Source organism: Micropterus salmoides, unplaced genomic scaffold (genome assembly GCF_014851395.1).
Source record: "Micropterus salmoides isolate LMB-PRFRI ecotype aquatic unplaced genomic scaffold, ASM1485139v1 Ms_hic_scaffold_15, whole genome shotgun sequence".
Lineage (NCBI taxonomy): Eukaryota > Metazoa > Chordata > Actinopteri > Centrarchiformes > Centrarchidae > Micropterus > Micropterus salmoides.
In genome coordinates this window covers 26,584,200-26,597,752 of record NW_024040596.1, presented here as the reverse complement: position 1 = coordinate 26,597,752, position 13,553 = coordinate 26,584,200, and the positions used below count along the sequence as shown (strand labels likewise).

At 40.4% G+C, this 13,553-nt stretch overlaps 1 protein-coding gene across 3 annotated transcripts in view; it reads left to right on the top strand.

Annotated features, from left to right (window-relative positions):
* LOC119904552 (diacylglycerol kinase beta) overlaps positions 1-13,553 on the top strand; it is a 119,369-nt gene that overhangs the window by 48,420 nt on the left and 57,396 nt on the right. For all 3 annotated transcript variants that reach the window (XR_005444723.1, XM_038721329.1, XM_038721327.1), the window contains 3 exons: positions 3,823-3,908; positions 4,550-4,639; positions 11,366-11,526. Coding sequence is in view for 2 of the 3 variants with exons in the window: in XM_038721329.1 (XP_038577257.1) it covers positions 3,823-3,908; positions 4,550-4,639; positions 11,366-11,526 (337 nt within the window). In the remaining variant the exon portion in view is untranslated. The remainder of the gene's footprint in view (positions 1-3,822; positions 3,909-4,549; positions 4,640-11,365; positions 11,527-13,553) is intronic.

Genomic DNA, 13,553 nt, shown 5'->3' with positions numbered 1-13,553 from the left:
ACCTCTTGACACACACACACACACACACACACACACACACACACACACACACACACACACACACACACACTTGCATCAGAGCTGAGCACAGCTTGTACTTTGAAAATGGATGCTGTTGCACCTTTTTTTCCATTCACGGAAGAAAAATGCCATACACAGCACAAAGTCTGTAAATGCTTTACCTTGAAGGTGAAACACATCCTTTCAATTCCATTTGTGTGAATGTCTCTCCTCCCTTGTCTTGTTATGTCACATTCTCTCTCAGTCACGACTAGCAGAGCGGCTGCCCTCGAGAGCTCATTGTTGGAAAAGCGACCCAATGACGCACTCAGGTCTTAGGGGAGAATGCTGTAGATGATACATTCGGCGTCAAACACAATGACTGTGTTACTCTGATGTGACATTGGATGATGGAAAAGATATTTATTCTGTGATCTCAGACTTTTGTTGTGGTAATTTCATCATACTGTGGTTTTACTGCATTACAGTTCAGTGATACAACTTTCTGAGCACCAAGAAGAGATTTTGTTCAACGAAATAAACAAGTAATCTTGTAACCTGTTTGGTTAATAGGCATCCCCTTTCCTTATCACTACTATGTTTATCAAAAAAAGGGCGTAATATTTGTCACTTCTGCTCAACCTTAGTTTGGTTAGGAGTATGTTAGTATGGGGTGCCCATACTAACATACTCCTAACCAAACTGTATCCTAACAAACTCCTAACCCCGCTAAGCTCAATGTCTATTTGCTGACACATAAAAGAACATTATTTTTAGTTTTTTTTATCTTGGAGATGGCTATGCTCAGGGTAACATAAAGTAAAACAAATACAGTTGATTTAATCAAATGTATATTTTAGGGGAAAGGCATTGTCCACTGGGGTAAGATGCCATGGTGTGAAATCACTTTAGTGGGTGCAAATTACAGATAAAATAATGTGATAGACCAATATTTTAGACATACACTCACCTTGCTTTATGTTATTAGCTTTCCTGTTATTTATTTATCAGACTTTTAAACAGTGAGGTTGCTAGGAAATTCATTAGCAGAATGTCTGAGGTAAAATAAGTACTAGCCAGCCAGCTAGCTAGCTAGCTATGTGAGCATATGTGAGCTTATTACCTCAGAATTTTATGTCAGACTTTCTGATAGTAGTGAAGTTACTAGTTGGCTAACGGGACTGCGAAGTTACTCCATCAGACACAGAAAAATATCTCATGCACACTGGAAACATTTTTCTTTTTCCCTTGTTTGAAGCGTTGGTGGCAACAGAGTACAACTGCATGGCTCACCTTCAGTCAGGGATAGATATTCAGGATATCCCACACAGTCTTTGGTCCTAAAACATTCATTGTGATCATCTCAGCTTTCGTTCTTACCAAGTGCATCTTCTTCACAACATTGGAATTATGAAACAACGCACAGTTTAGCTTAACAAGGCAGTCGGTGCTGTTGTATCTGAGTCCATGTTTGACAGTGTGATACACGTATGAGGCTTCATTCGCTGCTATTTAGTCAATTTCCACAGTAGTTGCATTTAACGTTACTTAACGTTACTTAATGTATACTGAGGCACGTGAGGGGAGGCTGTGACTGGATGACGACAAGTGTCGTTGACCATCAAGTGTCGTGATCAGCACTGCTGCTGTTGCTGTTGTATCAGCATAGTAGTCAAAAAAATGGTCACGTATGGGACAAATCAATTAGGCCTAATATAAGGGACATCCTGGCTAAGACAGGACAGTTGGCAACCCTACATCTAACTTACAAACAATCAACCATAAAAGGGCTTAAGAAACAAGGGACATTTGTGGTTGAGTGAGACTAGCAGCAGCCAGAAGAAGTATGTGGTGACATTTTGGGGTTTTTGTGAGAACTTGTCTTACCGTACAATTTTCATTCCATTCATGATGAAATGTTGCTTCCACAGGAGACCAAGAACATATTGCTGTGATTGGGACTCGCAGTAATTATGTAGTTATTGATAAAGAAGCTCCGTTGTCATGTTCAAATCTAACTTTTCAAGTGCATTTGGTTTATTATTCCAATAAGACGCATCTGAGCTCAGGGGCCTTTTCATATGTTAAACGAGGTGATATAATACTGTTATTGTGGGAAAGGTGTGCTGGTGCTGCTAAGAGAGCGAGAGAGGCTCTACATTATGCACAAGTGAATATAAACACATGCATACAAATAATGCTGAATGAAGGTCTGTTGTCACGTAGAGGGTTAACCTGCTCTCAGCTGAACTCGCCACAACTGTTACTATGGGCTCCTTAGCAACAGACTCAGGAGGCTTTGAGGTGAGAGACAGCTTACTCTGAGTTATTTGTTTAGGGAATGCAATTCCTCGCTGTACTTAGTCATTGCAAACATTGTTTCAGCCAACCTGGTTTCAGCCATTCCATTAATGTAAACCGCCATTTGTCTCTTTGTGCATGCACATGTTTCTCCTAAGCTGTCATACATAAAGCATGGCCACAAAGTCAGGATTAGGTGGCTTAATTAAAATTTTATGCTGACATAGAAGGGATTTGGTCGATGCGATACACAGCTTCATGTTGTGGAAATGTCCCCACGGCAAGTGCATGTTGGTGTAGTTTCTCTGTATGTCCAATAGGGGGGGCTATTTGCCTCATGGCCTCTGCATCATCTGACCTGATCCAGAAATAATCCACCACCTACTTTCATTTTAGTGGACCACTGACAAGACAAGTAACATCAGAGCACAAACTGAAGAGGCTATTTAGGAGTACATGTTTAGGCTGTTTAAGGCTGCTGGCAATGTTGTTGTTTCAGGCACCAGTGAGACATGAAATGTGAACCAGGAAGTCGGACGCCACAGCACAGCACAGCGGTTTATAAAACTCTTGACACAAGATTAATCACGGTGGCAACTTTTATTATCTTCCCTCACGATGATCTCAAAGTTAACAGCAGAAATAGTTCACAATAGAAATAATCTCCTAGGATTTGTGCTTCCACCTGTTTGATTGCCTCACACAGCTCCTTGTAGTTTCTGGGAAATATTCATATTTCTTAGATTTGGTGCTGTTGTGAGTATATACGTTGGCAGATGGACTGTCTCCCAGTCACACCTAGTGGCTCATTGATGTGTTTTGAACAACAATGGAGCTCTGTAGGAACAGGGGAATACAATTTATTAGGCGTGTGGCTACAAATACTTGTTAGTGGCATCAATTAATTTGTTCTTTTCAAGGGATTTGTTGACAGTAAGAAAAATAATATCACTGGATCCTTTAAGTTCATGTTGAGTGAGCCTGTCACCTTTATAGTGCCACCACATCACCTCCTTATAACACTGATTTGCTGTACAACTGACATATTTATTTTAAGATGTAGAAATGGTTTAAAGGATCTATGGGCGTTACTGAGCAGGGCCAGGTGGTCGGTGTGAAAGGGGTCTGTGCCCTGTATGCAGCTGTCTCATGACGGAGAGAGATGAAAGCTACTGTCGACACCTTTGTTCCAACACACATTAAAGGTCCCTTTGAAGGGCATGCACTCTCTGACCACTCTGTGACTATGGTTTTGAGGGAAAGGAGTGGAGTGAACACAGCTGGAGAGGGCACGCATTGATTAAACGCTCTCTCTCTCTCTTTCCCTCTGTCTTTCTCTGTGTCTCTCTGCACATCAGCCTTTCAGTCCAGTTCATTAAATCATTCAGAGCTTATCCTTCTCTAAACTGTTATGAAATCTGATCAATGGATGTATCACCTATAATACACCAAACATTACCTTTGTAAAACACTTGTTTCTGCATGTGTTGGTTAAATTTACTGGATCTTCTGCCCTCTTAGGCTCAACTTTTTCCATGATGTCCCTGATTTCCGGGTGCTTGCTTGTGGAGGTGATGGCACCGTGGGCTGGATCCTCGACTGTATAGGTATGCAGATTCTATCCTGTGATACTAATGACGGGAACAACACAAAATTAACAATCGTTTGATTATTTTGGACGCATGGTTCCTAGCGGTTATGGTAACATTCTACTCAGCAATTACTGAGATCTTGGATCGCTAGAAATAAAACAGGTGCAACAAACGAGCAGTCAGAAGGTCAGATAGGTTGTAAACAAACTGCCCTATTAGCCAAATGTTTTGACAGCAACAATCACGGTAAAAAGTACATTTTTTAGCCAAACTGTCCATTATAGACAGACTTCTTGGTGTACTTGCCATAATCCTGAACACATAGTTTTCCGTTGCAATGAGGGATTTTTACAGGTGTTTTCATGTTGGGTTTTTACCTCCAATTAAATCGATAAATCCATGTGAAAAGGCTAAAACGTTAGCCTTCATTACACGTGGTCTGACCACTTGCATTTCTTGTCTCTTCAGGCTTTGTTGTAGCAATGTATCCACTGTCCCAGGTCACTGCAATTAACTCATAATGTTGTTATAATGCTATTATAATTAATAGGCTCAATGGTAAAAGTGATGAAAATAAGGCCCAAGTTTTCCTAAAGAACAATTGTTTCAAGGACTAACCAAATATAAGATCAACCTGTTTGTTTTTGCCTTTGCAGATAAGGCCAACTTTGCCAGGCACCCTCCAGTGGCTATCCTCCCTTTGGGCACAGGGAACGACCTTGCACGATGCCTACGCTGGGGAGGAGGTGAGGCCAGGGCTCTCAAGTTTTATCAAAAGTTTAGAGTGAGATAACGAGTGTTAGAGAAGGAGCCTCTCAAATATTTGCAGAAGCGGCTGCCCCAGCCAATTCTGTCAGGTTAGATTTTATCTATAGTTAATAACTGACCCGAACAAATAGAAAGTATAACAATAGGTAGATCTGATAAGACTATTTATATATATACTTATATTTCAAAAATACAAATGTATCAAAACTAAAGCAGCACTAAAGCAGCACTGCTGTTCAGTGGGCTCCAAATGAGCCCACTGAACAGCAGTGCTGTACACATAGGCCTACAGTAGGATGGCAGAACTTACCGTAGACATCTATGCCAAGCTGTGTGAGAGTAGGCTACACATTTCAGCTTATGAATGGTGTTTTGTGTTGTAATTGTTTGTTGCACATTTTAATGCCTTGATGGCAGGGGTAGGGGACTCCCACTTAGCCATTTTCACCATCATGATGGATGATAGCTTTCAGGTAGCCAAAGCTAAGCCCAGTGTGGGACAGTAACAAAGTAGTACTGTACTAAAGTACACAAGGTATTTGCACTGAAATTGAGTATTTTCCACTTTCTGCTACATCACCACATCTCAAAGGGAAATAATTTAGCAACTTTTTATTTTATCTGACAGCTTCAATTACTAGTTACTTAAAAAAAAAAGCTTTTTTTTTTTACACACAAATCCTATGAAGAGTTTAAAAGATAGGATGTTTTGATATAAATTTAATTATTTAACAGTTTATACAAGTCCAGCTAATAGAACTACATCAGTTAGGCTAATTGACAGAAATTTAATTGGCAAGTGTTAAAATCAAAATGCTTGGGGGGAAAAACTACAGTTACCACATCCATCGGGTCTTTCGCTTCCAACTTCCACTCCATGTGTGCACGCGCATCCATGTTGCCTGGTAACGAACGTGCTTGCGGTGGGATCAGGGAATTCACCCGGAAACAACACATTTTAATGGGCTTAATGGCTCTGGCATTTAGTAGGCTACAGAAAAAGCTATGAACTCGGCACAAAAATGAATGTCCATTAATTGAATATAGCAGGACAACTTTGAGGGCGTTACCTCATAACTTACTTCTCAGCGTGAGAAATACAAGGTGTGGCGTGTGAGCATGTGAACTGGCTGAAATGTGTGTGTCTCACGGTGAATGTGTGAGACTTGAGAGCCCTGGGTGAGGCACTCACTCAATCATCTGTGTGTATGTTTGTTGTTATCTTTCACATCCATCCCTGCGTAGAGATTTTTTAACCTGTTGAAAACAGACACCATTTTCCAGAAAAAAAGCCTAAAATAACATACTCAATATGAATCAGGAATAACTCCTCAACCATTTGGCCTAGATGCATAATTCTGGTCTCCTTTGAAAAGTCAGAAGCTAAGGAATATAAATCCATTGTATATTAATATATTTATTTTACTTTTACAGACTACATGGAGATGCAATAAAAATCTGATATTTTTATCCTTGCCTGGTAAAAAAAAGCTATATTTTAATGCAATAAACCATCAAAATCATCATGAGGAAGCTTTTAATGCAACTAAATATCTTCTAATACACCTAGAATGCAATTGTAACTGTAAATCTGACAAACAGTTATCATACAACATTTTCAAATATACCAGGCGAATGTCCATATTTTGGCAATATTTACTGTTAAAATATTGACTTATTATTTATTGATAGATATCTTTAAAACACTTTTTCTGTTCATACAACCAAGTTCCAAATGACAAAACATTGAAATATTGATAAAAACAGGAGTATTCCCCCACATTCCTGTCACCAAAAGCACTCCCATGCTTTACAAGCCTGTAGATTGAGAACGGAACAACCCACAGTGATGGGGGCATCGATCCGGCTTGAGCAGACCTTTCATCTGGTACCCTATATGTCTATATATCTCCAACGGATCGGCCACAAAATGGCGAAAAACACCGTGTGTTCTCAAGCGGCATGTGTCCTCTCTGCAGAAAAAGATGTCAGCAAGCAGGCAGCTCCCAGGTATTGCGCAATAATCAAGATGGCGCCCGCTTAGACTCGGAGCAGCAACATTGGTGGGTTTCGGAGTTAAAACGGCGAAAAAAAAAAATTTCAATCAGTAATTTCGCCCAGAGCACCATTGCCCCCGGTACCGGCGGCGTCTGTTTTCAAAACCAGAACAGGCTGGTCAAATTTGCAAACCATCTACACTGCAAAAACTGAGCAAAATTATCTGCCAACAGAACAAGAACATTTCACTTGCTCCTTAAGGACAAAAAAAACTTGAAACAAGTGAAATTCTCTAACATAAAAGCTGCCTTGTAAGAAGAAATATCTTGTCAGACAAAAAACAAGTACAATATACTTGTTTCAATTACGATAATTAATCTTACCTAGATTTTAGTTTTTGCAGTGCAGTAGAGTAACAATAGATAGTAACTTATATTTAAATCAAGAATGGAGGCCACAATACTCTAGTGCTTCTCTTATTGCATGCTTATAGCCCAGTTATCACAGTCTAGTGTGCAGCTAGACATTGTTCAAATACACAAAATGTTATTTTAAATTTTTCTTGCCAGCAGTTTAGTCATTAATGGCTATGTGATGTGTTATTTTGTGGGGACAGCAAATTTACACATATACAAGCTGTATACTCACTACTTTACATTGTAGCAAAGTGTCATTTCCTCAGTGTTGTCACATCAAAAGGTCCATCCATCATCAACCGCTTATCCTGCATACAGTGTCGCGAGGGGCTGGAGCACATAAAAAGATTTAATCAAATATTTACAAAAATTTGAGGGTTGTACTCACTTTTGTGAGATACTGTATATAATAGTACCAGTAAAATAAGATTATTTTTCTAGCTATAAAGCTATTTAAAGGGAAACAAAAGAATGAATATTGACGTTAACAGGTTAAATATAAAATTACAAAGGACTGGGAAACTCTATAAACATTCATTTGTAGATTTCTAGTTGTTCTCCCAATATTTCAGGGAAAAGAAAAAGGTTCTCTGTTAAGGTTCAGCTTAGTAAGACAGAACAGACTTAAAATGGGTAGATGATTGACTTGACAGTAGTAGCTCAGTTTAGAAGGACTGCAGTTAGAGGAAGGGTCTCAGTGGCACACTGGAATAGAAAAAGCAGGCATGTAAGTGCATGTTGTTGGGAAATTAAAGAATGGAAGAGGAAGTTTGAAGCTCTTATGTGTCAAATGAAAAACTGTTAATATGCAAAGCACTTATGCTGTAAATCCTCTGCCAGCCTTTGATTTGTGGCAGTAGTTTGGGGCAGTAATTAGAATGGCTGGTTATGACTGCTTGATTGTTGCCGCGTGCAGGACCAGCAGAGCACTTACCCAGGCTTATGAATGATATTTAGTCAATAAGCTGCCAGGTCCGGCGGGCCTTTTGGGAGTTTCGTTGAATAGATCATCTTTCACCAGAAATTAACACTGAAGTATGAGCTGGAGTCTCCTCAGCCATTTAGCCTGATGAATATTTACCTTGCCAGACACTGTAAGTAAGGGTGATCTGTATGTGAAGTTTAGTGTAGCTCTAGAGATCGGTTGGTTGGTCCATCACTTTGGTTCAGACTGTACCTCAACAAGTATTGAATGGATTGCCATGATGTTTAATTCCTGACTCGAACTGGTGACCTCGGGTATGGTAGGCAGACGCATTAGCACGGAGGCTTACCCATCTATCGCTACTGTGTCTCTTAAGGCATCGAGGAGTGAGGTTTACTCACTGCACATCCTTGCTGGCTTCCATTAAAGTCGCCCCCCTAAACCTCACTCCCATCTGGGCCACGGTACCAATCTAAACGACCCCCGTGTTTCACTGCACGGTCCTGACTCGAACTGGCGACATCGGGTGCGGGAGGTGGACGCGCTAGCGAGGAGGCTAAAACCCATGGGCACTAGCATCAGTCACTAGTGCGTCTTTTAAGGTGTCGAGGAGTAAGGTTTACTCACTGCACAGCCTTGCTGGCTTCTGTTGCACAAGCACCACAAGCAAAGTAAATTTTTTGGCTCACAGACAGACAGACAGATGGTACCCAGAGAATGACTTTGGTGAATACTTTTCATGTAGCGCCACCAGCAGGTCAAGCCCCTGATTTTTCCTTTTCCAGCAGGTTGACATTTTTAGCTTTTAGTATAATAACTGGATTGCAATGAAACTTCCCCTGACATTTCATCTTTGTGTTTAGTGTTAAAAAGCAAACGCTAAGCATTATAACGTGCTAAACTATAATGGTGAATATGGTAAACATGTAAACACACCTGCTTAGTGGCAAGATGTCTGCATTGCCCATGTGAGCATAAAGATTGCCTAAATTAGAATTTAGCTCAAAGCCAGGCTGTTTCAAAGTATAGGCTCACAGAGTGGCTAGCATGGCAGCGGACACAAAGAACTTCATGTTTGAATATACACAGTTTATGGCTGTGACAAAACCTTCTACTGATGTCATCTGCAGATTGAGACTGTCATAAACGACTCAACGGCTCTTCAGTGTGTGATACACATCTGTATGATGCATAGCGCATATGTAAGTGTGGACACACATTCAGGTTAAAATGTAGAGTGGGATCCCCGAGGGAAAGGGACAATTGTTTTTATAGGAAAAGGAAATTGTTCCCTCTGAAATTGCTATTATACATATTTTAAGAGTACCAGTATGTCAGAAAATGTGTGCAAACCCGCTCATATTTCACAAATGATGCTCCTAGTGTGATGCTACTTTAATGCCTCACGCCCTCGTGACACCCATGGAACGTATTTCCACGTCTGATCGCTATTAAGATGCCTGGCTGCTGAAGTAGGCTGTCAGCTGCGGAGCAAAACCGAGGGCTCCCTGGGGTGCTGTCAGACCCGGGCTGTGTTCTCGGTTCGATGGTGGTGAGGGCGGCAGTATCTATAAAATGGCAACCTAATCAGTGCTATTGTGTTTCATTTTTGAACCTATATAATCCACCATTTCACCAGTGAAAGGTAGAGGTTTCAGATAGGATTGGATGAAATAATAATTCTGGAAAGGCCCCGTCAGAAGATTAAAATATCTGCCAGTTTTTGCTCACTCTAGCTCACAGTAGGGTTGATTTAATTTATTTCACATTCATCAAAACTGTAGGATATTATGTCTCTTATCGCTGTTACTCTTCCAGCCTCCTCAATATGTGGTATTTCGTATTGTTGATTTCAAAGGTAACTTCTGTATTTTTCAACCTGGACCCTTTTTTCCCATGTTTTTGTGTCTGTGTTACTAATTGGGATATTTTTTGAAATTGGTTCAGTATTGAGCGAGCACTGCCCCGTCAAAGTACGTCCGCTAAAGTTTTTATTTCTGCCACTGACAGGCTCAGATTGTTACATTCTGAATTCATACTGAATACATTGTGGAAAGGATCCCTGCAGAAAGAGACCTTTTTGTTTAACCAGAAACATCACCATGTTGCTCTGGTCAAAGCCACCTGACTACCTTGACAAAGACAGTAATTTTCCATCTCTACCGCTGCCTCAGTTGGTTAGTATGTGTTATTGTGTCACACAATAACACACACAAACTAATCTACCGAAGCAGTGGTAGACCAGCAACTCCCGTGCAACTCAAGGTAAAGGTAAAATTACTGTTTTTATCAAGTAAAGCACTTTAGTGGACGTACTAACTGTACTTTGACAAATGGCAAATCAGCGCAAGGATTATGTTGCAGCCCTGTTTTGCTGTTGCCGACAGCAGCTCGCTCACACAATACTGGACCAGTTTCAAAAAAAGTTGTCCCAATAACTCACATAGACTCAAAAACATGGGAAAATAGGGTCATGGTTGAAAACACAGGAGTTGCCCTTTGACTAAAGCTAATGATACATGGGGCAACTTTTTGAGCAATGTTGCTGGTGGCAAGTCCGACTATGTTTTGAACGGATAGCGGCGGTGCACTGAGGGTGGCGGGAGTCTTTGTCTTTATAATTGCTATAATTGTTAACAAACAGCAGCTGTTTTGCGATTAGGTTTGCGTCATTTCTTGACAAAACGTGGTTTAGAGACCAGCCGTCGGGTGACTGAGTCGTTTTCAGCTCGTTTAGTGTGTGACCCCCTGTCGCCGATCAGTCACGTAGTGTGAACGCCACAACGACTTACAAGACAATAAAGCCTAGTTCACAGTACACGATTTTGAGCCCGATTTGCCTGTTGGCGAGCTCGTCGACCGTCAGGCTGTGTGGGTCAGTGATCGATCTGCGGCAGCCAATCGCATCGAAACGACGCATCGAAACAGCTCCCTGACGCATCACTGACACATCGCAGACGCCAGCCAGATATCTAGCATGCCAAATATCTAGAGGAGTCTGCCGACTCGACATCCACATCCAGCCGATGAGAGCAGGCAGCTACTTTTTCACAGCAAAACCCTTTTTACTCACCTCCAGCTCTCTCTGTAGCTCAGACAAACAGCCAACGTTGAAAATTGTGTAGTCTGCACAAGCCTTTAAATGGTAGAGCCTCTGTGCAAAATATAACTGTAAAACCATTACCTATTAACAAGTGTCTCTGACTGAATTGGAACTACACACTACACACAACATCCACACACCCACAGTACACAAATAAGGATAGATGTGTACTTTTGGGTATATCAAGTGTCCTCTCTGGTCTTTGTATTCTGTGCATTTGCTTGTATTTTCACTCATCTTCCTCTCTGGCTCTTCTCGTCAGGTTATGAGGGAGGCAGCTTGCTGAAGTTCCTCCGGGACATCGAGCATAGTACAGAGGTGGTGCTCGACCGCTGGAACATAGACATCGTCCCTGATGACAAGGAGGAGAAGGGAGACCCTGTCCCCTACAGCATCGTCAACAACTACTTCTCTATTGGAGTGGTAAGGAAACTGATGCAGAGAATAACATTACACATGACTGCCAAGTTTAAATTCCTGTGTGTGGTGGATTCTGCTTGGGGAAGATTTTCAAGTGAAAGAAATTCACACTATGGTTTGCATTTATTTACTAGATATGTTTCCTAAAGAACTTAAAAAAAAACATTCAATAATCATCCAATTATAAGGCATTACATGGATATTAGTATTAAAATGTCATGCACATATATCCTAAAGAACAAAATAATCAATTATCTGTTTACCAACAGGTATTTGTTGAATATTTAGCTTTATCAACTATGACAAAATGTATTGGTATCAGCCAATTACAGGTATAGCCCTTAAATACAGAGGTGCAAAAAACTAAAAACATGTCTGGTGTTTCTTCTCAGTTATTCTTATACAGAGAAAGGACAATCAAGTTTGTAAAGACCTAAAGTTCATCTAACTATGTAATGCCAATGATACATTTGAATGTAAACTGGAACCAGTGACCAGTGTATATGTAAAACAAAAAACAAAACAAAAAATATATTATATACTAGATCAAAAATACAATTTGGCATGTTATGTTGGTTATTTGAAATCCAAATTAATAGTTATGAATATCAGACATAACAATCCTGCCCCCAAATTGTCTGACTGAGACATAGTTGTTACCACAACGTGATGAAAAAGATTATCTGGTCTTTGTGGACACAAGCAATTAGTAGATTCATCAGTGAATTTCTGCTCCCTCCTGGGCAGGTTTTCGTCTTTTAATTGGAGGCAAGAAACACGCTGCCAGGATCCAGTTGCTTAGCAACCTTTTTATCTTGTCCTGATGGAGATACTTGGATAAAGGCTCAGGGACGTTTTTACAGAGGTGACAAACAAGCCCTTCGTGAAGTTACCACAATGCTAGACTGCTTCTTTAGCTTATGTGTAGTCAAATGTAGTCATGGAGGGAGAGTTAACAGACGTTACCACTTCTGTATTGTGGTTTGACCTCACATGAATGAATCTGAGGATACAGTTCAAGTAGGGTGACCATATTTTGGTTTTCAAAAAGAGGACAGTGGGGGCAGGAGGCAGATGGACTCCCGCAGTGGGTGTTATGTTGGGGCTGGGGGGGCTTATCTGACACTGACATGTACGTATTAGCTTTGCGGGTCAATCACTCTGCCTCACATGGATCCCACATTTGTGTATCAGTACAATATTATAAAAATAAATAGAAAGTTTACCATTAGTATAATACTAATTTATTTATAGGTTACACTTTATTTGGCTTATGTCTGCCTCCAGATTGTTTATTGTAGGCCTATTTGTATCATTTCAAAACCTTGTTGATATTCAACAATTCAACTTCACAAATAAAAGCGTTTTCTGTCGTGTTAAGATTTGAATATTCAATATTAGTGTATTCATTATAAATTCAGATAATAGGATCATATATAGCTTACCATTAGTATAATATTAATTCCAATTACAGCAGTTTCATGACGGTCTCATTCATTAAATCCATGTGCAGGAAAAATGGTCAACATGGTGGTTAGTCTCTGTTAATGCTAACGTGCTAACTTGTCTATAATCAGAACCATTCATGCAGAATGAGTTAAACATTTCAAAAGTTTGCTGTAGCAGCATGTCAACCTTTTTCAATGTCCCGCCCCTCCCAGGCTGTCATTGTGACACTAGCCATGTTTCCATCCAATTATCATTTGAATTTTAAGTGGTTTCCATCAACTGGTTTGGAGCGAATAAACCAGGCTACGGCAAGTGTAGTTACATCAGTAGCTGATGTTACACATGGCTTTTAATAAACAAGAAGCCTATGGGTTTCAAACAAAAAAACAAAACAAGGTGCATGGACCTGAGGATGACCATGGAGCTTGGAAAAATGGAGAGGTCCTCAGGAATGTGTTTAACTGCTACCAGCCATGTTTCCGCACGTTATGGAAATATCCGGCAAGTCGCCGACAAAGGAAACAGCTGATCAGGCGTGAGTTACAAGTTTGCTATGCCAGAACTTATTTGGCAGAAGTGTT